Source organism: Arvicanthis niloticus, chromosome 21 (assembly GCF_011762505.2).
Source record: "Arvicanthis niloticus isolate mArvNil1 chromosome 21, mArvNil1.pat.X, whole genome shotgun sequence".
NCBI lineage: Eukaryota > Metazoa > Chordata > Mammalia > Rodentia > Muridae > Arvicanthis > Arvicanthis niloticus.
Window position 1 is genome coordinate 5,673,731 of NC_047678.1, and position 23,281 is coordinate 5,697,011.

At 40.9% G+C, this 23,281-nt stretch overlaps 1 protein-coding gene across 3 annotated transcripts in view; it reads left to right on the forward strand.

The window, feature by feature from the left end:
* The window catches only part of Bckdhb (branched chain keto acid dehydrogenase E1 subunit beta), a 205,975-nt gene that overhangs the window by 181,744 nt on the left and 950 nt on the right, over positions 1-23,281 (forward strand). For 2 of the 3 annotated variants that reach the window (XM_076918036.1, XM_034524993.2), the window contains 2 exons: positions 6,292-6,439; positions 7,885-8,165. In XM_076918036.1, the coding sequence (XP_076774151.1) occupies positions 6,292-6,432 (141 nt within the window). In that variant the 3' untranslated portion in view covers positions 6,433-6,439; positions 7,885-8,165. Of the gene's footprint in view, positions 1-6,291; positions 6,440-7,884; positions 8,166-23,281 lie in introns of those variants that run through there. The other variant, XM_076918034.1, reaches the window with a different exon arrangement.

The window sequence follows — 23,281 nt, forward strand, 5'->3', positions numbered from 1 at the left end:
TATCAGTAAATTAATGATGACTAAATTATATTAGGATATAAGTATAAATGCCAGTGCACTAACAAATCACGTCATGCTGTTAAAGAATATACTCTCCTAGAAACGGATGATAAATCTGTGGTCTGTTTGCCGTATTCACTGCTCCTTATAACTGTAGACTGTAAGATAACGGTCTATAGTCCAAATCATTACAGTGGCATGGGACCATCGAAGAGCTATCAATACATTAGCAAAGCCAATTAGAATGAAATCTGTCTTTCATCTTGGAATTAGGTTGTGGATTTTTCTCTAATCTGTTAGAACACAAAAGCCTGATTAGATCCTATAATAGACACTTGTCTATTTGACTTACAAGGTGTTCCTATTATTTCTGCTTTCCTCAAATACCATTGAGTGCCCAGAAAGATTAGTAAATAATTAATTGTTTGGCATAATACCAGCATACCAGGTATTAAAAAGCATAGGAAAGACTTATGGTTTTCTCCTCGGACTTTGAACTTGACCTCACAGCTTTTTAGCTCATGGTGGCGTGGAGCCTTGCACAATGGGCTGCATCCAAATTTCTGTCACTAGAAGAACTGATAACACATTATTCCAGAATTCCTCTTAGAAAGAAATATGAGCCAGGAATGTCCTTGAAGTAAAAAATAAAATAAAAAACACACAAAAAACAAATGTTTAATTTAAAGAGGGACCAAATGCTATTGTATGGTCTTCTTGAGCAGTTTTCCAGGCATGCAGCTTGGGCATTCTCTAACCCAAGGGACTCTGCTCATAATCTTCTGTGTGTTGTTGACACGTCAGTTTCCCATGGCTCACCATGTGGAAAAGACATTCTTTTGATACGTTAGATATTTTAACCATTTCTTAAGGTCTTGATTTACCTGTCTCCCTGTATGTTCATTTGTCACTAGCTCCAGGACCTAGCCCAGGACCTGTGCTCCCCACCAGGGGGCAACCCCGGACTCTGACTTGCCTTATGGACTGAGTGCAGCCTGCTCAGTGGTTCTGCAGAGCCTCCTTCATCCCCTGACAGAGCGGCTAATGTATTTGGGGTGATTTCCTATGTGTTTTAAGGCTTTGTAAGGAGCTGCTGGGCTGTGTGCTATTACAGATGCCATAACTCAGGTTTGACAGTTTGCGTAGCTGAGTCTTTCTTCAGTGAGTTGGCCTGCTGTTTCCAATACCTGCTTTGCTATAGATAAGGGACTCCTTTAACTTGGAAAATCTCAAGAGAAAAAAGAAAAACCCTGTGATTTTTAAGCATTCTGACATGTCAGGCATGAAAACCAGTATCATATGTTACTCTGCATTTAAAGAGGTAACTAGACAAAAGCTACAGAATGGCAGAAAATGACAATTATGTGAAATAGTGATTTCAGTTTTGTTGTTGCATACGGAGACTTGGAGAAATTGAGTCATACTAGAGTAAAGACTCTCTTCAGATACAATTCCAGGTTGAATGCTGCGCCAATGAGATTATGCAACCTTACCATAAAAACAATATAAAGATTCGGTGGGGATTGCTGGAGCCGCAGTGTTCTGGAACTGTGAACTAATTTTTTCAGTGATATACTCCTGTCATACTGAGGCAGGGGGATTATGGCTGATGAGCTTAATTTTTTAATGGGATAAAATGATGTTACACATTGTAAGGTCTTGACGGATTCCATGAAAGTTCTAACATGCTTTTATACATATACATACACACACACACACACACACACACACACACACACACACATATATATATATATATATATATGTATGTATGTATATATGTATATGTATAGATACACATAAAACATATACTAATGCCAGTATATTTTACTCTCTTGACTATTTTCTATTTCTGTCACAAAATACCCGAAACTGGTTAATTTATAGAGAATCAATAGAGTGGCTCTTGTTTCTAGAAGCTACATTAGATCTCTCTTTTTTCTAAAGCCACTGCTGCTGTCACGGGCTGTGACATGGGGTCATCCTCATGACCTCATCTAGCCCTAGTCCCCTTCCCCAACCTCCATGTGCAAGCACCACTGACCTAGGAACTAAGGAAGTTCTCAACATGTGACCTTTAAGGGACACACTCAAGCAATTGAAGTTACATCTAGTGAAACAGAGACATAGATGCAGGACAGCTAAAATCTCATAATATTCCATTTATCTTAAACTGTAAAGGGTCTGATTCCATGCATTTATAATTATTTTTCTTGTCCCTATGTAAAAAAATTGAAGAATCTCTGTCTTTTCTGGTCTCATGACTTTCGTTTTCCAAAAGCATAACAAGGAAATTGAAGTGAATTTTATATTAGAAAAAGCAGGCAAATGAAGATGTGTTTTGCCTGCATCCGTGGCTTTAGTGATTTGGAATTATTCTATACTGCTTGCCTCCCCTGCTGGCTGTCACAGAGCAGTCCAGATGGCTACCATATAAACAACTCAAATTATGCTTGCACAGATCTCTTGTCCTGGTCCTGTGACATCTGTTTCTGGCCTCGTGTGTTACCTTCATGTGTTACACGGCCTCCACACTTCTTATGATGTGGAAGAGGCTTCCAAGCCTGCTCTCAACCCCCTGTACTGCTCAGTGCTCTTTTATTTCATCTCCATGCCTTCCAGTTCATCTTTTAAATAAACATTCCTAATTCATTTTTCTCTTACTATTGCCGTTCTCAGTATTAATACAGAATAGCGCTGCTGGGGTGGCTCAGAGGGTGAAGGCAGCTGCCGTACAAACCAGAAGGCTTGAGTTCACCAACTCGAACCATGGTGGGTGGAGAAAACTCACTCCCAAAAGTTGTTCTCAGAACTTTAGGTGCATTCAGTAGCACGAGGACACCCCTCCCTCCCTTTCTTTCTTCTTCTCCTCCGCACCACACCATAAACTTTTAATAAAAACTTAAAAGTAATAAATCTGAGTTTGAGGAAGAGACTGAGTCCACAGGTTTAGCAGCGATGCTTGGATCTTCCTTGTCTGTGAGCAAAGTTTTTGACCTCAGACAGTTTCCACAGTCTCCATCTCTTCACTCATAAAATGAAATAAAAAATGAGGTAAAACACTGAGTACAGAGCCTGGTACTATGGGAGTACTGTCGCTGTTATTATTAACATATTTTAGGGGGAAACCTCACAGTTGCAAACGTATGTTCAGAAGCAAATGCATATGCCATTTTGGAGTTTCACAAGGGCTTTCTGGAGGGACTGTGACTCACCGCGAGCAGTCACTATTTAGCTGTCGCTGTATGGACATTGGGGTTCATATTCGCCCTTCTTGCTGGACCAAAAATGGCTGGAGGAAAGCCTATCTTGGCTCAGGCATAGACTGTTAATTGAACCTGGTGATGTCATGATCATGCTGGATCACATTGGAGCTGGTTGCAACCAATCCAAGCATCCTGCTCTCTCTGTGGAGAAAGACACAGGCTAGATGCTGCCCGTGGCAATACATATAATCTTCTATATAGCTCTGTGGGCTAAGCCATTATTTAATTCCTCATTCTATGCACTTGCTCTTCCTGAACTAAATGTCAGCAAATATAATTTTTAAATATGTATTTGCTTAAGCTGGGTATGTGTCTCATACCTGTAATTTCAGCACTTGGGGGGCTGGGGGTGGTAGTGAAATAGTAGAATTGCCAAGAGTTCAAGGTTAGCCTGGTCTATATAGTGAGTGCAAGGCTGCCCAGTGAGACCCTGTCTCAAACAAACCAAAAATCAAAATAAGTAAAATAAAGCAAAACATATGATTGTACTTAAGCAGCCAACAGAACAGATAAATATAATTAATTTCGATTGTCCTGACAGTTCAGCACACATGGTGGCATCTGTCATGCAGTTATAGTGGAGGGAGATGCTTTGAAGGATTAATTTCATATATTAGTATGTGCATCTGAAAATGAGATTCAGGCATTTCTTTTCCAAAGTGTGTATATGAGTGTAAGTATGCATATGTCCGTCTGTCTGTCTTTATCTGTTGATACATGTATATGACTTCCTTATGAAAAACCTGATGTTGAGCAAGGCTGTGCTATTTGGGTGGAGCTCAAAGAGAATGTGTAATTTGCATATAAACCGGTCCTTTGAGCACAGCTGCCTGGTCCAGACGTCTGATTTCCAATCGCTTTACAATATGTTCCACTTGATATTCGTGGAAGAAATAACTAAGGGTTCTTGTTTAATGTGTTTGATTTAGCAGAAGGTAAGAATTTCAAACTGGATCACCTCTCTGGGGCGCATGCTAATTACACTGAGAGCTCCATCCATGGTCTTCTATTCACCGTCCTTGAACTCTCACCTCTGATTTGTAGAAGACACTTTTGTGCACATAATCATTTAATTCTATCCTATTTAATTTTCAGTCTTGGCTTTGCACAAAACCATCAATTTCTGTAACCTAAAATGAGAGCTTTTACTCAGACAAAACTTGATTCTTTTAATCTTTTTAATCTTTTTATTTTTTCATTGTCACTTGACGACGGAATCATTGTTGTCTCTTAAAGCCTGAAATAAACTTTAAGACATTTAAACTGAAACCTCTGCCCTTTTTGCTGTTCCCAGCCTTGGAGGGTGATGCTGTTTCTAGTGTGTCTGGGTGGTAGATGTTTCTTTTCTCTGCTGGTGCAAACATGCAAAGCTCACATCCTTGAGTTACGAGCAGAGCTGTTTGTCAGTGATGGAGTTGGCTGTTGTCTACAATAGAGAGACTGAGGATAATGAGGTAGATTGGCTTTCCAAGTCAGTGGTTACAAGGGTAAAATCAAAGTCATTTAGTGAGATAGTTTGTCTTCCATTTTCTGTACATGGCTTATGTCCACAGTTAATTTACTTACAAAGAAAGTGGTATTCAAGGAAGATTGGAAGGCAGCCGAGTCCTCTAACATACGACTGAGTTTATCCCAGATTGGTAATTTAAACCTCTTTGAAATTTCCTGTGCTTTGAAGACGGTGGAAGATGCTCCACCCTGTCTGTCATTCAGTTTGGTTGTTAGAGGTAGAGCGAGTACATGACTCTGTACGCTTGTATGGTGAAGTTTTCATGGAGATTTCTATTGATAGGAAGTGTAACACTGGTTTGGTGTTTGATTCTGTAAGTCATTGTGGTTAATCAGACCAAGGAAAGGAGAGGGCTATATTTGTCCATTTGGCCCTCTCTGAAGTTTACTTATCTGATTGGCATGGCTTTTCTGTTATACTTGTACTGATGAAAATAGTTTGCCCTATGGATACAGATTGAATACTGTATCATAATCTCTTCATATAAAATATTCATTCAAATGATAATTTAGAAAGATTATGACATGTAAGAATATTTAGACTTCAACTAGTCTTTGGGAAGCAAGACAGTATGGAAATAGTTGAATGTAAACCCAAGGGTTTTATTTCAGATAATAGCCAGTATTTAAAAAAAAAAAAAAAATCAATGCTATTTTCTTCAAAGTTGTTTTGTTATGTCTTCTATCAGTTTAACATTTTATTCAAATTTAATTTTTAAAAAACCAGTTTTCCCTAAAATGTTTGTGCATTGTTTGTTTTACCAAAATTTAGATTTCATGTTTTTTAATTAGATGCCTCCCCTATGGAGGATCTCCTGGGGAGACAAAGAATCTGGCTACTGCCTTGGGCCATGCTTAGGTCATCCATAGGCGCTCAGGGCAGAAGTTCCATCTGTCATCTGTGTGTGCAGTTGAGAAATGACAGTGGAAAGAGGTAACCTCGTCTCAGGTCAGCACAGACCACACAGGCAGTGGACTTGGGATGTGAGTAGCCACGAGCCAGCAGCATCTTCAGAAGCCTGCTTATGATAGTAGTGACCACAGTCCAATTTCTGATACACGGCTGACACACGACAGAATCCCTGGCGTGAACTTCGGAAAGCAACACATTCGTTTTATAAATTTAAACAAAGATACAGGAAATAAGAAAGCAGAAAGCATACATCGTCACTAAATTCAAGCTGTAGTGCTAAGCGCTGTGAGCATTGGCTGTGTCCTCTTGCTTGGCATTTCTACTTGCAGAAGTAGGGTTGCTATGACCCTTCATTGGTGCCGGTAATAGATAAAGGTGGCCACAGAGGCACGTGCATATATTCAAAGGTCTTTCAAGGAAAGTTGGGATCACACCAACATGCTACTCATATATACCTGCTTTTAAATATAAGTAAACCCAGGCATTTTGGTATTCATAGATGGAATTGGGTCTTAAATATTTGAATTATTTTAAGTGGAAATGTTTTTTTTTTTCTGTGAATGAAAACATGTTAAAGTCACCTATTTTGACTGTTCCCTGTAGGAAGAATGCTTCTTGAACCTAGAGGCCCCAATATCTAGAGTATGTGGATATGACACCCCGTTTCCTCACATCTTTGAGCCCTTTTATATCCCAGACAAATGGAAGTGCTACGATGCCCTTCGCAAGATGATCAACTATTGACGACAAGGTAGGTATTACCCATGTGTTGATCTGTGCAGATACCCTTTGTTTCTTGTTACTTGGGATCAACAGCCACCAGTGCCTTCTGCTCTGGTAAACAGTAACTTTCAGAACAAAGTGTTTTCTTCATAACAATTCTCCAACTTCTGCTAGTATATTCACACCCGGTAGAAACGTGCCGACGGTATTAAGATTTATAGCGGCTATGTGCTAGCATTAAACAATCAAATATGTTTTCTCCCGCTCTTGTCCCTGCTGCCCCCTCTATTTCTATGCATTGTCCTGGCTGTTTTAAATTGCTCGGGTAAGAAGTATAATTTCCGTTGCTCAAAAGGGGTTTCTAACATATTACCAACTCAGGCGCTCCTTCTTTATAATATGATAAATGGCATTCAGAAGTTTATGTTCATGTTATCCAGAAGAAAAAAAAATTATGAGGAGACAGCCTATTTAGTATAGAGAAATGTTTTCTTAAAAAAAAAAAAAATAAAAGACTAAAACCCCAACATTGCTGCTATTTCCAGAATCTTTTATGACAGGTGAGTATTTTAATTGTGTGTGTATGTGTGTGTGTGTGTGTGTGTGTGTGTGTGTGTGTGTGTGTGTGTGTAGGTGTAGGTATTGTTTTGTTTTGAAGCAAGCTCAGGCAGGCCTTAAGCCGATGATGATATTGTCTTGTTTCTGCCTCCTAAGTGCTGGATTCACAGGCCTGTGCCACAACACCCAGCTTGTGAATGTTTTATAAATATTGGATGAGAAATTATATTTATTCATAGTGTTTCCTAAGTTGCACTTATCAAACCTGTCAGCGGTGCTGTTCTAGGAATTAAAAAAAAAAAAAAAGCATATCATTAAGATATTCTTGGCTTTATTTGGTTTTCAAGTTTTTAATATAGAAGTTGCCAGTACTGACACCCTGCTTTTAAAGTGTTCCAAAATGATGAAATGAGATTGGAAGCTTCGTATTTTAATATCTGAGTTGTCCAAAAAAGTAAGAATAATGCATTGTGAGGAACCAAGCTTTCATCAGAAGATAAAAGAGAATAAACGTGGCATGGTGGCAACAGACTCTACCTGTTCCAATCCAGAAAAATGTAATTCTTAAATTCTGTAAGTGGGTTACAGAGCTAGCTTATAGAAGATCAGAGAAAGCATTTATGCAAATCATGTCCCCTTCTGTTACTATGTTCCCACAGTTTGACAACTGTGTTTTGAGAATATTATTACAGGTGTCAATTAGGGGTGCTGGCCACACTCCTTGCAGGTAATTTATGTCTCTAAATTTAGGTTGTGTGTTTGATTTTAAATGTAAGCAAAGTATGTTAACTCATGACAACAATATGATAAAAGAATAAAATAGCTTTTCTGTGGTGAAAATTAAATGTGTTATTAAAGAAAGTAAGCACGTACGGAACTAAGAATGCTTACAATTGCTCCTGATTTCTTTTACAGAGAACCAGGAAGATCATGACTAGATATGGAAATATTTTTCTGAATCCTTTTTATATTTCCTTATACTTCTTTCTTCTTACATATAGTTTTATGAAATGTACTATCATGGATATTGGCTGACAAGTTGTGAATGACTTATCATGTTAATATAAGTGGATTACTGGATTGAGTGCACGAGAGGAATGCTTTAAAGAACACGTAAGCGGTGATGTCTAGATTGTTTCATGACTATAAATATCGGGTGGTGTTGTATTCAATAAAGCCAAGTCGCATCACCCTCAGACTGTGTGTGTCCTCTTCTTCAGTTAGTAAAGACGGTTTTCATTGCAGAGCGATGGGTTGTTAACTTGCTAACTGAATTTGAGTTAAAGTAAAATATTTATTCTAGAAATGCTGACTTTTCCACTTTGTTGTATTTTGTTTAATTCTTTATGGTCAAGATGGTTTTGTGTTGGCATAACTTTTGGAATGTTTTTCTCCATCTCTCCCTCTTGGTTCAGCAAGGTTACTGGTGGACCTTGCTCCTCCAGTGAGTGAGACTGAATCAGCTATGCTGCTACCCTTTCTCACTCAGAGATGGATGACATGATCCTGCTAATTATAAAATTGCTAAACTTGAGCTGCAATTGTAGAGGTTTTGTTGTTGTTGTTTTTAAATAAGACTTTGCAAAACAAATTGAATTCCTATTTATATTCTTGTGTAGATAAGAAGAGAAAAATATTAGCAAGCAGTGATTGCTTCTGCCAGGTGGAACCTTTCCTAGGGCTCCTGGCAGGGGACACTGCCTTCTCTGCCCTTCACTAAAGTTCTAGAAGATCTGAAAACAGTCTAAGGAATTCCCCACAGAGCCATCACCTTGGCCTGCTCTTGGAAATTGAGCCATTTGACTCTCCTCCCCTTCCATGGTCCCCGAAGAACTTTCTCACTCAGATTCTGGCAGAAAGGTTCACACAAAGGCAGCAAAACTGGATTGTCCTGTTCTCCCTTACCCGTAAACACTTAGAAAACTGGTCATTTCCTTATAATTACCAATATGTATTTTTCTTTAGAGCTGTAATTGTAAAGGTTACATAAAGGCTGCACCCGTGTTATTTTTGTCAACAATCGGAGAAGGCTGCGGAAGGTAACTGGCAGATTGTCACTGACTTGGAGGCAGAGAAAAGGCTCTTCACTGCAGGTTCTGGTGCAGTTTGTTAGAGAGGAAAGCAGAGCCCTGTCCTTGTGTTAAAAATAGAGAGTCCTGTGCAGATAGGATGGGAAAAGTTGCAGGTTGTCAGCCACAGTTTGGAAAAAAAATGAGTCCAGTTGAACAGGACATTCTGGGTTTAAGATACCAACACTCTGTCTGGACCTGGCCTTTACTCTTAATTGCCCAGCAGGCTCAGTAGTGGCTCATCTACTCTCTTGGTCCAGCAGAATAGGATATGTGCCATAGTTGGCCACATCTTGACTGTATACATCCTATGAGAACCTGATGTCTCTAGTTGAAACTATTTTTTCAGTTGATGTTACCTAGGATTATGTGAACCTCTTTGTTATTTTGCTACTGTGTCTTTACTAATTTTTCTATTTGTTGGTATTTTTGAGAAGTTTCCCTTAGCTACTTAAGACTTAATGTCTTTAGCTTTCTTTTAGAAACAGAAAGTACAGGACGAGTCTGGGGACAATCTGTACACTAAGAATGGATTCTGAGAACATCATCTCGGTTCTCATTGGCCCCATAGGCTCTAGAAGTAAATACACCCTTCCTAAGACAGACAATTAATAATTAATCTGCAGCTTAAAATAAAAACATCTATATAACTGAATTTTTTATATAAAATAAATGTTCTCTATTGTACAAATTAGGGAAATAATGTCAAGATGGCACTTAGGGTATCAAATAACAATCTAATCTCCCACTACTGCAGACTAATCTCATAAGTCTGTCTCCCTGTATCAGCATGAATATATATGATAATTTAACTTTCCATAGTTCCAGTCATTCTAGTTTCTTTAAAAACATGTCCTATTGCTGATGACACCATGCATTTCAGACACTGGACTCAGAGGCCTCTCAGCTGGAACTAACATGAAAGTCTCTTCTCTGAAGACTAGCTTTTATGGAACTAGAAGGTGCCATGCAAGCAAACAACTGTCCTACCCAACATTGATGCCTATGATCCACAACAACCATAATGAAACAATAACCCCAAGGGTGTAATAGTGGCACACATACCTTGGTGGTAACCAACAGCTCTCTAATTGAACCTAAGACCTGTTAAACAAAAGGGAAATCATGTCTGGTACTAGAAACCTAGGCAACAACTCAGGGATAATGAAGTCATGGGTCTTGGAGGAGAGCCTACAACTGCCACTTTATTAAACCTATATACTTTGTAACTACATTCTAAGTATTCTAAATATTTGTCCAATTACCCAATGATAAGGATAGTCTTTACCCATCGTCAAAGAAACTTCTGTTTGCAACAGATGAAGACTATTATAAAATAAAACTACAATCAATCAAAATGTAGAGTTGTGGAGTGGAGCCCAGTCCGAACTTACACACACACACACACACACAGAGAGAGAGAGAGAGAGAGAGAGAGAGAGAGAGAGAGAGAGAGAGAGAGAGAAGGAAAAGAAAGGTCATGAATTTGAAAGAGAGTAATGAGGGGTGTAAGGGAGGGCTTGTGGGGAGGAAAAGGGGAAAATTATGTAATTATAATCTGAAAAACTAAAGACATATAATATAAATGCTTTACAAAACTGATGGGCAACTTACCTGAACAGTCTAGTGTTTATAAGGCTGGGGACCCAGGGAAAAACCAAATATGACTGTTCTACTAAAGGAAGATAACAATAAAATGACTCCTAATGACATGGTGCTATACTCATAGACCAGTGTTTTTCCCCGGCATCATCAGCAAGACTTCCTTCTGCAGCAGATAGGTGTAAATAGAGATTCTCAACAGACATTATGCAGAGGGTAAGAGACCTGGAAACCCTCAGCCCTAAACTGGATGTTTCCATCAAATCTCTTTCCTCCAGGCTTAGAAAACCCTGTGGAAGAGGTGGCTGAAAGCATGTAAGAGCCAGAGGGATGGAGGACACTGGGGAAACAAGGCCTTCTAAACACAGCAGAATCAATGCACATATGAACTCACAGAGGCTGTGGCAGCATGCACAGGGCCTGCAAGGAGGAGCACCAGATGGGGTCTTAAGACTAAAGGAACTGAACATAGCCCCCCCCACCCCCCATCCCTAACCCAGAAGCTAACTCCAATTGATAACCACAATTAGTATTCTACAGGGAGTCTCAGCAGGAAAACAAACTACTCTTTAAGGGGAGGGCTAGGCCCCATGCCCAGCAGTAGGTGGCCAACAGGGAACTAACCACATCTCTGGAGGATCTTTGCTGTGTCTGGGCTTTTTGTTTTCTTTTTTAAATCTTATAGGTTCTTTGTATATTATGACTTCTAATATTGTGTTTTTATGGGATTCCTATGTGTACAAATGTGGGTTTTGTTTTGGCCCCTTAAACACTAATAAAATGAAATAGAATATGTAGTTTCCATATCATTACATACTTTATTAATTTTGCATAAATTTATAGTGGGTATGTGGACTGGGCCAGTATTGGATGGCAGTTTCCTTGACAGTAAACCCTCTATGTTGATGGGAAACTTGTTAAGACATAGGATGTATGTACAAAGGGGGTGAAACATTCTATCCTTCAGGGAAGCTACTTAATCCATATGATGTTCCACGTGGAGGTAAAGCGTTCTCTCCTACAGGGAAGCTTGTGAAGCTCAGGACATAAATGACTCACAGACTTCAGAAGTCTCTGAAACTGACCAGATAGATTCACTAGGCTCCTCCTCTCCAAGCAGTAAGAACTACTAGGAGACAGTCTCAGACTATCCAAGGTACCAAGAAGAAACTCAAGCCTCGAAGGCACTCAAGCCAACTGAATTACTTGGAAAACTACTCTCAAACTTGTAGAGATGTTTGCAGGTTGCACAGTATGCCCTGGGTTTCAAGGTCTGTCACTCATGCTAGAGTAACTAGTAATGTCTCTGTGTTGTTTCTGCTCCTGTAAGCAATCCCAAAAAAGCTCACTGTCACTAAACTGGACCTTTACAGTATCCTTACTTTGGTCTGTTGGTTCCCTATCTGGGGTGAGTGGATATTTTTTCAAGTCTCAGGAATCGTGTTGAACAACAGCCAGGCACTGGGTTATAGTTTAAAATGCAAAGTTAACAGAGAAACAATCTCTGTAAGAAGAACTACAGATACTATAACACAAAGCACAATGGGAAGAAGAGGGTGGGGAGAGGGATAAAGAAAGGCCAAGGAAAATAATCAGACGGTGACTGGAGGAGGATAGACCCTTGGTTAATCAAGGAAAACTTCGGTGGGATTCAGAAACAAAATGTATTTAAAGGCTGTTCAAGAAAGTTGATAGAGAAAGGTTACAACTTTGACATAGAATGCTAGGGAGATGGCCCAGCTGGTAACGTGCTTGCCAGCAAGCATGCAAACCTGAGCTTGATCCCTGTACCTTTGTAAAAATCTGGGCATGCTGGTGTGCACCTATAAATACCAGCCCTGAGGAACCAGACAGAGGAGGCTGTCTGGCCAGCCAATCTAACTGAATCCCAGAGAGCCCCAGGTTCAGTGAGAGACTGTCTCACTGAACCTGGGTGAAGTGGGGGTGGAGTGTGGGACTGCCCCATGTTGACCTCTAGCGCCCATGTGCAAGCACACAAAGGAACATGTACACACATGCACAGATGTAAGCATGGAAAACATGAAATGTTAGCAAGGCAACCCGATTCATATTAATCAAAATTGTAGAGAGAGGCAATATATTTTGAGTATTTACACAAGGAACATACTACAGTGAAGGCGTGCTAGTTAAATCCTTTATATTCCAAAAGAGTGACATTAAAAACATTAGGAACGACATAAATACTGAAAGTCTGGACAAAAGAAAAGGCAGAAGAAAACGCTATACACCAATTTCAGTTTTTTAGATAACTGAAGAGGTGGATCACTAAGTCTGTATATTGAAGTGTGTGTGTGTCTGCACATAGAATTCACAGCCTTTAAAACGGCAGCTAAAGCATTCAATCACATCCCAGGGCACAAAGAAAAAATAACAGCGTGCTTCCCAAAGGAAAATATAGGAAAAAGCACCACATTTTCTCACCGCATCCCGAATTAATAGCAATTATTCCAGCTCCTTGGAGATCATAAAGCACCCAGCTTAGTAACTGTGAAACCAAAACGGAACTGTAAACCAGTTACCGAATCTTTAGAGTGTAAGCTCACAGATGGGGGGTCGGCTGAGCTTTTGTGGCAATCAATTCATAGCCTTGAAAATTTTCAAGTGGAAAACTATAATTATAAGACTTCGGAAATGAACAAAGGAGGAGAACTCAAAGTAGAAAACCCCAATGAGGAATTTAAAGTTAATGTTTTTCTTTCCCCTTGTCTTTTCATTTTTCATTTTATCCTACGATGGACGGCAAAGTGATTTCAGTGGTGTGGTCATGACCTGTGTATCTAGTGACTCCATAATGGCAGTGAATACTTATCCTGCCTGGGTTCTTTCTTTAGGGTTCAGAGAATACTTTTGCAAAAGTGGATAGGCTTAGCTCCTAAGATTGTGAGACAGGTCTTCATTCTTAGTGTATCTTGTCCCGCTGCTTTAATTAGATGACAGACCAGGGCCATGGTTTGCTGAATTTTCCTTAGGTTCTTAATGGAGGTCTGTTTGTACTAACCACTCTCATCAGAGTCAGGAGCTATAGAGAGAGTGATTGTTTCTAAACTTTTCTTGGGGCTAAGGAGCAAGGGAAAACTCATTCTATATAGTCAGCCCTTGCTGTGCAAGCATGAAAATATAGATTCTGTCCTCGGAATCTACGTAAACCCAAAGTCTGGCCTGGTGGTGCAAGGTCGGAATTCCAGGAGGTGGATCACCAGGGTTCACTAGCCTGCCAAACTGACCATGTGTCAACCTCCTGAGGAATAAAACCCAAGTTTGATCTCTGACCTCTACCAACAAGCACGCACACAATGTTTTATTAATTGTTGGATTTAGCCTGTTCCTCCAGACCTGGGGGTTTTATGGGCTGGTGATTTCACAGAGCCTAGACTAGCCCACAGTCATGCCAGGTTCTCGGTGTGTTACTGGCTGAACAGGAGTAGAAATGCAAGCCTGTACCCAAGTAGCACTTTGCTCCCTGTGCTTAATGTGTGTGCTCAAGATGATGCTTTGACATCATGCCATTTTCCATGGTACTGAGTAACAAGGTGCTTAGTCCCTCGTCTGAAATGCCGAGACCCTAAGTGTTCCAAATTTCAAATATTTTGGAGATTGAAATATTTGCATAAATAGGTATCTTCGGGCAGGGAAAACACATTGAAACACACTGTTCATTTACAATACATGTGCACATCATACACAAAGACTAAACGTGACTTACACAGTATTTTTAGTGAGGCAGTGAATGAAGTCTGCTGACTCATCAAGAAGTAAAGGCACTTGGACTCCAGTCACCCAGGATGGCAGCCTGGGCCCATATGGCCTCATCGTCTTTGCTGACTGTGAATGTATAAATACATTGAGTCATAACTTCTTACTGAAACAGAAATGACAGACATACAGTGTGCCACTGATCCAGTGAACAGCACGTGCTCATGCTCACTCATCATTGCTGTACCACCTTCCATCCAATGCGGAAGCACCACATCCTTCAGTCTCCGCTGGGATGCTACATTGGAAATCCCCAGGAGGTGGGCACTGTTTCATTTTGTCAGATAGAGTTAGAATTGTATTTGTTAACGAGTTCCGAGAGAACACTGTGTGTCAAAGTGCATGTAGGTATGGAGAAAAGAGAATATGGTGCTCACTCAAAACTGTCCCGTAAATGGCTTATGGTGGCTTGAATATGATGTCCCCATAGGCATTTGAACACTTGCTCCCTAACTGATAATGTTGTTTTCAGAAGTTTAGGAGGTGTGGGCTTGTTGGAGAAAACATGGCGCTGGGGGTAGAAGGAGCTGAAGGGGTTTGCAACCCCATAGAAAGAACAACAATATCAATCAACCAGACCCCCCTCCCCCAAGAGCTCCCAGGGACTAAACCACCAACCAAAGAGTACACATGGAGGGATCCATGGCTCCCGCTGCATATGTAGCAGAGGATGGCCTTGTCTGGAGGCCCTTGGTCCTGTGAAGGCTTGGTGCCCCAGTGTAGGGGAATGTTAAGGCACTAAGGAAGGGGGGGAGGGAGGATGGGATAGGGGGTTTGTGGAGGAAATGGAGATGAAGGATAACATTTGAAATGTAAATAAATAAAATAATCAATTTTAAAAAGACTCATGCCATTTCTAGTTTGTACTCTGCTTCCTCCTTGCGGTTCAAGATAGGAGCCCACAGCTTCCTACTCCTGCCCTTGTGCCTCCACTCCACCATCATAGACTCTTATTCTTCTGGAACTATAAGGCAAATACACTCTTTCTTCTGTAACTTGCCTTGGGGTAAAACCTGTACTGTAGTGAACTAAGACAGGCAGGGCAAAGTAGCAACTGTCATACTCAGGCTAACTTCATTTCTGCCAGGGTGGCCTTCCAGTGTACCCTTCTTACTTTCTCTGAGGTGTCACTATAAGGTCTTTGTAATAAGTCATCATTGCCTTCATCCAAGTTGGGCTTTTGTAGCTTGCAACTGAATGCCTCATAATTCCACCATCCCAGTAATTCTGCACACATTAAAACTGAAGAAGGAAGCCCACGTGTTTTCAATAATGTATGTTTGGAGCAAACCCTCCACTACTGGGATTAGTTTTGTCTTGTGCTTGACTTTTCTTTTTGTATCTGTGACACACCAATTAGCTGCAGATACTGTGTTAATGGTAAGAGTCTTAGCCATAAAATAAGTGCAGATTTTGAACTTGAATACTGCACACTGCCATATCCCCTCAGGGAAGTGAGCATCTTTATAGCAGCTGTCCTCTGAAGACCCTGTTGATTGGTAACTAGTTCCTTCAAGTCCTTTACTGCAGTCATGAGACCTTAGCACTGTTGATAACCTTAACCAGAGACCTAGGAAATTTTGTTTTACTAAGAATTTTAACATTGCCACTGTAAATTTGTTTTTAAACTATAGTTTGGATATACTCAGATGTATCCTCCTTCCACTGAACTAAATTTTTATTCTCACCCCAATTTATTTTTAAATAAACACTTCAAAAAGTTAAGAGAACAAGGAAGTGTCTGTGTTCGCAGCACCTTGTGTAAAAATTTAAAAGCACAGTTTATCTCCCCAGCCTTCCTAAACCCAGAGATAAGTTAAGACACCATCAATAGTTAATAAGTAGTACTTTAAAAAAATCTGTCTCAACAGCTAGCTATCCTCACAAAAGTTCTCCCCAGTGAGATCTGTCTCCAAAACTAGCTACTTCCTCAAGGGTTTTTCCACAGTTTTTTAGGGGAATTTCATCTGCACACACGCATAGAGTTCATGCTTCCCTCTGGCTCTGACTCCCTGTGAAATATAGTCACTGTCTGCAGCTACAGAAGACAGACACCTCCTGTCACTCCTGCCACAAGGACGACTGTAGTTGAAACTTGCTGCCTTGAAGCAGACCTCTAAGCTGCTTACAGGGATGCGCTTGACTGACACTAGCTCTCTCTCATTGGGTTTTGTGGAGCTCTCCAGAACAGAAGAATGAATTGGCTTCCCATGAAGACCAGTTGCTCCCAAATAATGAGCTATTGTTTCCCCCCAAATCTCACTGATATTGCTCATAGAATTATTTATCATGGCTATGTAAGTAACGTGTCAATTATTGTATTGTATTGAACTATACCCCCCCCCCTTCTCTCTCTGAAACAGGGACTATTACCATACTAAGCATGCGTTCCAGCTTTTTCTCTGAGAAGTGACTTCTCCATGGGACTCCTTTGTTTTAGAGGCCAACTTATCACACTCCCCTAAGGACAGAACTCATGCCGAATCAGTTATTTCATGTTACTTTGTGCACAGTAAAATTTCATATAGATTATGGAAAAACTGCCTAGGAGAAAATGGAACAGTAGTGGTCTGTGATTCATGGTGCAGTCACATGGTTAGATACAATGCAGAATTTGCAAGTAATGATTATGAAAATTATGTGGAAACATGGAAACCGTGGTCATTATGTGTCTTTAAGTGGAAAAAATCAGGATTCAAAATTATATGTATATTATGATTATAACTACTATTTGTTGTGATTACACTGATTATTACTTATGATTTTCCTTGTAAAGGAGTCATCGGATCACAGCTGTGCTAGGGTACATACCATGAGCAATGCCATAGTAAGAGATAATTCACTTGTTAGCATGTATGTTACCCATATAATGAAGTACCTACTAATGTATACTTTACCCAACAATGCCAAGTATTACCAATGCATAGCTTTCCTGTTCTCTAAAGAAGCCATCAGTGAACATCAGCACTAGGTAATCTTTTCCATGTGACTTCAAAAACAGGAAATCTGGCAGCTTTCTCACTTTCAAACTCTTTCTCGCTCATGGGTCCATGTGCACCCACAAGAACTCTGCCGTTAAACTCAGAAGGGAGAATTCAAGAAAAGAATTCGCCTTCTACAACTATTAAATTAAGGGTTGTATAAGTTTAAGCCATTCTATTCAGATGCAAATGTTTATTATTTGGGGGATCACTGCATGAAGAGGAGGTCACATTCATAGTTTTTAATTGGATGGCACTTAATAAATGGACTTTGGTAAGGATATAAACAGGTTAAAGGCACTGGAATTTGGAAAGGTGGGGCACCAAGGAATGAGCATTTTAACCTGAAGCCAGGAGTGGACCCTGGAAGAAGGAAAGCCAGCAGTTGAGATCTGAGTGGAGAGACAAGGTCCAGCTGTTCATGAAGCAGCCTGGGCAGAGAGGGTGCTTGTCAATGCTCCTCCCTCCTGATCCCTCAAGGCTGCAGGTGCTTCCCATTGGCCTGACCTGCCTGCACATGGAAGCCATGAGCCTCCGTGTGATTCTGTCCCTCGATGCCAGGCCCTCTAGCCACAGGGTTGGTCAGGGTAGAGATGGATTTGAAGGGTAAATGGAGAATAAGCAGCCAAGCAGGTATCAGCACCTGTTCAACCACAGGCTAACTGGTCTAAGCCTGCTGGATACCATGGACATTTTAAATTATATTTAAATTGTGGGGGTTGGGGGGGATTATGTGCCTCAGTGCACCTGTGGAAAACAAAGGCTTACTTGTGGGAGTTAGTCTTTTCCTTCCGTTAAGTGAGTTCCAGGGATCGAATTCAGGTTGTCAGCCTTTATTAACAGAATCACTTCACTGGGTTGTGGATCCTTGTTGAAGTTGTCTGTCTTGGGCAGGTCTGTTCTTCTAGAGGAAGTTGCCAATGAGCTCTTCTGTAGTTCTTTGTACATTGGTTCTCAGAAAGTCCCCATTCTTGATGCAAAAACAAACAAACCAACCAACCCTGCCTGGCTGTGCCATCAGCAGGGTTCTGCAGCCCCACTAGTGCTTGAGGTTCCCTGCCACCTCCACTTACTGTATCCCTCAGCTGGGTCACACAGTAGATTTCTCAGTGTCCTCCCAGGAAGCACATTCTCTTAGTTCATGACAGGAAGCCCAGACTCTAGCCCTTGGCCAGTAATTTGGCCAAGAAGCTGAACTTTTGTCGGTGAAAATTTTACCTCAGAGCAAAAGAGTGCTGCCTAAAGGTCAGGTCTTGACTGCCTGTGTTCTTAGCCAATCTTTCCATATCGCTGGTTTTTAACTGTCAAGGGAGGAGGGATGGAAGGAGGCAGTAGACGGTAGTACTCTGAGAGGGGACCCATCTCTGATTATGTATTGAATAAGCAATCTTTAAGCCCTCACTCTTCAATTCTGAACTATAGAAATTAAGCTTAGATTCATCTGTATACTGTGATTCTTTTTACAAGGTAGTAATTATAACTCTTTGAACTAAGTGAAATTGAAACAGGACTATACCTCTTGAGACTTCCGTTAAAGAGCCTGTGCCTCTATAACAAGCTTCTCAAATGATGCTGACGTCAACGTTTGCATCATCCATTCCCAGCCGGAAGAAATCTTGATCCACTACTCATCACCGTGGGCGGAGTGTGTGATATGGGGCCTTCCTGTGAAGGTGATTATGATTCAGGTGATATAAAACAAGTTGTTAAATCAAGCTCAGAGCTGAGGGTCAGCTGGGACTAAAGCTAAAGTACTGATGATCACACCTTGCTGCTTAGTCACCACAGTTTTTGTCAAAGAAATCCACTCATGACTGTTTAAGGAAGGTAGAATTTGTTCTAAAGAATCCAATTTTATGAGGAACTTTAAGCCCGGTGATGAAAACGTTCCCATGAAGACCTTCTGCTCTTTTGGTCTCTGGCCTTCCCTCCAGCCCTTGAGCCCTCCATGTCCCTCCCCTCCTTCGCTCTGCAGGCCACCTTCATTCCTGCCCCTTTGCTGACTGCTTCTCAAGTAACTCATCGCCTCGCACTCCACTCACTGAAGAAAGGCTTTGCTTCGTACCACAGACAAACTCAGTATTTGTCTATCTAATTTCAAGTTTCCCAGAGTGAGCTTAGGTCAGGCTCCCTGCCCTGGTCCATGGCTGGAAGCAGGAGTAGATGGAAATGTATTGCATATGGAAGACTGGGGAATGTCGGCATCTCCACACAGCATGCTTGCCAAGTCACTTTCTCTGAAAGGTAATTGCTGTTGTTTCTTCTTAAGAAAATGTCTTATCTAGACTTAACAATGAAGGTCAAGGTGAAGTGTAGCTGGTGTGTTCTCCTTAGAAGACTCCATGCAGAAGAAAAAGAATTGGTTCTGGCAATAGGAGTCCCTCTCAGTTCCTTTGGTATTGCTCTTTCTGTGCTTCAGTAAAATTTCTTAAATGATCATCAAGATAAGGGCAGCTAGCAAAGCCATTGCAAAACAAGTCTAGAAAACGGAACCTCTGTTATGCTCAGCCTTGGAAGGTGAAGGTGTGCTGAGTTGGACACAATTGTATCTCTATGATTATCTCCTTGACACACACACATCATACATGATGTAAATGGGAATAAAAGAAGGAGCCTGACTTGTACAAAACATCAAGTCCCTGGCTTATCAGGGGGCTAGAGTGGCCCCAAAGAACAAACCCACAGTTTGTAGAGGGGCCTTGGGTGATGCACAGTTAAAGCCGTTATTTATTAATTTATTGTGAATTTATTTTGTTATTGTAAAGTTATTTAGTTTTTTAAGTTAAGTTTGGTTTTAGTTATCATATGTAGGCTGGGCCTTTTCTGGATTGCTTAAATGTGACTATGGATCATGGAGAAGTTATGGGTGGTTGTAAAGCCAGACATGGACTCCAGTGAGGACTGCTTAGACAGGACACTGGGAAAGCAGAAGTGCTCTGTGCCCGAATCAATCTTCTTTTCATGTTTCCTTAGTTATTATTTTAATCCTTAGAAAAGAGATTCTAAATCACATTTCACTCAGCGTAACCGTAGGGCCCCAGTCCCTGCTTCCATCCTTGTCCCGTCAGCAGCAGACCTACAGCTCACTTCATGGAAAGCTGATGCTTTCCCCTGGAAGGGGCCATGGGAGCTGATATGTGACGATGCTCACTGAGCTGTGCAGTCGATGCCATCATATTTCCATCCTGTAGCTATGCAGTCATGGACAGCAGCTGTCCTGAATAATAACACTGGGTCAATATTGACCCTTTCTCGGAATGACCCAGCAATCAGGGCTGCCAAGAGAAGTTTCAGGGGCTTCTGATGCCTCATATGGAGGGAGCGACACCTTCTCCTAGGATGTCCCCCAGAAGTGAAAGTTTTGAGTAGATATTGGAACCCAAGCCTGACATTTGTTCTGCGGGAAAGAACAGGAAGTCCTCAACAGGCCGGGAAATGTCAGTCTTGGATGCAAGGTGACATCAGGTGGCCTGTAGTTTTAAGCATGTTTCTCATAAATGTGAATCTCCAACTTTGAAAAAGGGCTAAATATTGCAAACCGCCATGTAAATTGTAAAGTCAAGGAATCCGGTTCCATCCTGTCAACTTCCTCACTAGCAATGAAAGTAGCATTAACCAAAAGACGTGCCTTTAGATGTAAGTTTAAATAAAGCACCTCTACAGAAGATGAAAATTCTATGTAATTTCACATAATTAAATGGAGCTATTTTGTCACGCTACAATTTTCTGCTCTGCTCCTTATGTCTGCGATTTTGATGTTCGTCATGGACTTGGATGGCTTATTTCTGTGCAGGCTTACTCACATTTGTGGGGTGCGGATGGTAATTACTCTCCTACCCAAAACCAAACAAGATGCCCCCAGTTCTCAGTTTGAGGACACTCAAAAAAAATTTTTTTAGCAAAGAAAACAGGGAATGTTCTTTGAATCTGAGCACAAACAGTGACAGCTTTTCAAAGGTCACTGCTTTTTCTGTCTGCTCCGCCCTTTCTTCACCATTCTTTCAGTGAGAATTTGATTGAGCGTCTTGACATGAGCGTTTCTGGAAGGCTGTGCTCGGCACCCCTTCCTGAAGGTTACTGATTCTTACTATAAGCAACAGTGTTTTCCAGAGTGCTTCATTAGCAAACATTCATTTCCTTGTCTTTTCAAATAGGGTATTAAAAGAAATGTCAAAGCCTGAAGTCACATGTTTTTTTTTTTCTCTCTTTTCATCTTTGCGTTCTTTCATACATATAAACGTTTGGAGTGTCTAGGCTTCCTGTGTAGACAGTATTCATGTACTAGCTCTGTGACGTCAGAAGATGGAGTCGATTTGATGAATCTTGTCATATAGGCATTGCACTGGACCAAGAGAACTATAGAAATCTAGACAAGGTCAAGTTTATGCTTCCCAAAATTCAGTCCAGTTTGATGGAAGCAAAATGGCATCTTTAAGTTTCCCTTTAAAATGGCCTTGACTCTCATAAGTCTGAAGTGGTGCACACTTAAAATATGAAGTGATTAGCAGTATAAAATCTATGTTAATATGGAAAATTGTGTAGGTGGCTTATGGCTGGCACACTTGGACAACCCCATGCTTGCTGGAAATTTTGTGGTTTAGCAGTGAGTATCATGTGATCCCAAGGACAATCTCACTGCTATTCTTTTTCTGAAAGGAACCTGGCTGGCCTAGAATTTGATATGTGGACCAAGTGGGCCTCAAACTCACAGACATCCACCTGCCTCTGTCTTCCAAGTGTTGGGATTAAAGTCATGTGCCACCATGCCTGGCTGCTGGTGTTCTTTATCCCATGGATAAGGAGGCACAGGTGGTGAGCCAGACATCAGCAACAGTTCATACATACCTGGACTTGCCCACCACATTCTTCCTTAGAGAACTTGGAATGACTAATGAAAACCCCAAGATGGTGTTCTACAGTCAACCAGCCTCCCCAATGTGCTCTCTCCCTTCTCCCTCCATTTCTCTTTCCCTTCCTCTCTGTTGCTGTTATTTTATACATCATGTACAATAGGATTTGAACAGTGTTCATTAACTTAAGACTTATATGTCGACTATAATGAAATGTGTAATTGTCCTAAATTTGAAATGAATAAGACCAACTATGGAAAGAAAAATGTCTAGCCAGCATCCGGAAGACACAAGACAAACAGCAAGGGTCTGGAGCAGACTACTAACCAAGTGGTCTATAGAGTCGGCCAGATCATTGGCTCTGGCTTTACTGTTGGGAAAGGAAATTGAGAGGTGTGGACAGGCCAAAGATATGATTTTTCCTTAAGTCAGATTATTAAGCAAGAGGTCTTGATGAAAGGATAGCTCTCCTGATCTCTAGTTGTTTTGCTTTTGTTGTTTGTTTCTTTTTGCTTCTTTTTGGTTTTGTTTGTTTTGTTTTTGATATAGGGTCTCACAGAGTCCAGGCTGGCTCCAAACTGCCTATGTAGCCAAAGATGACCTTCAAATTCTGATCCCTCTGCCTCTACATCCTAAGCGCTCATGCTCACATTACAGGTATGAACAACCATGCCGGACACTCTGATTTTTCAAGTAATTTCAAGCCAAATATTGTTGTGCATGTTAAATGAGTTTACCACTCTATCTCAGATGTAAATAATAATCTTTCCCTCACTATTTTTCCGTCAAATCTTTTGGTTCAAACCACTTAGAGTGAACAAACAGATTCATTTGTCAAGAGTGTCCAATTCTGTGGCTGTCAGCTGAGATGAAATCTCAACTTGTTCACACTGAAGAAAACCGGCTCCTGATCGTGAGAGCCAGTGCTGGCAAATCCATAGAAACAAAGTTGCTCCTGCTCTGGCTTCCCCTGTGTGATCAGCAAACCTGTTGAAAGGCAAAGCCTCATCCAGGAGTTAGTTCTGAGTAAGAGGCT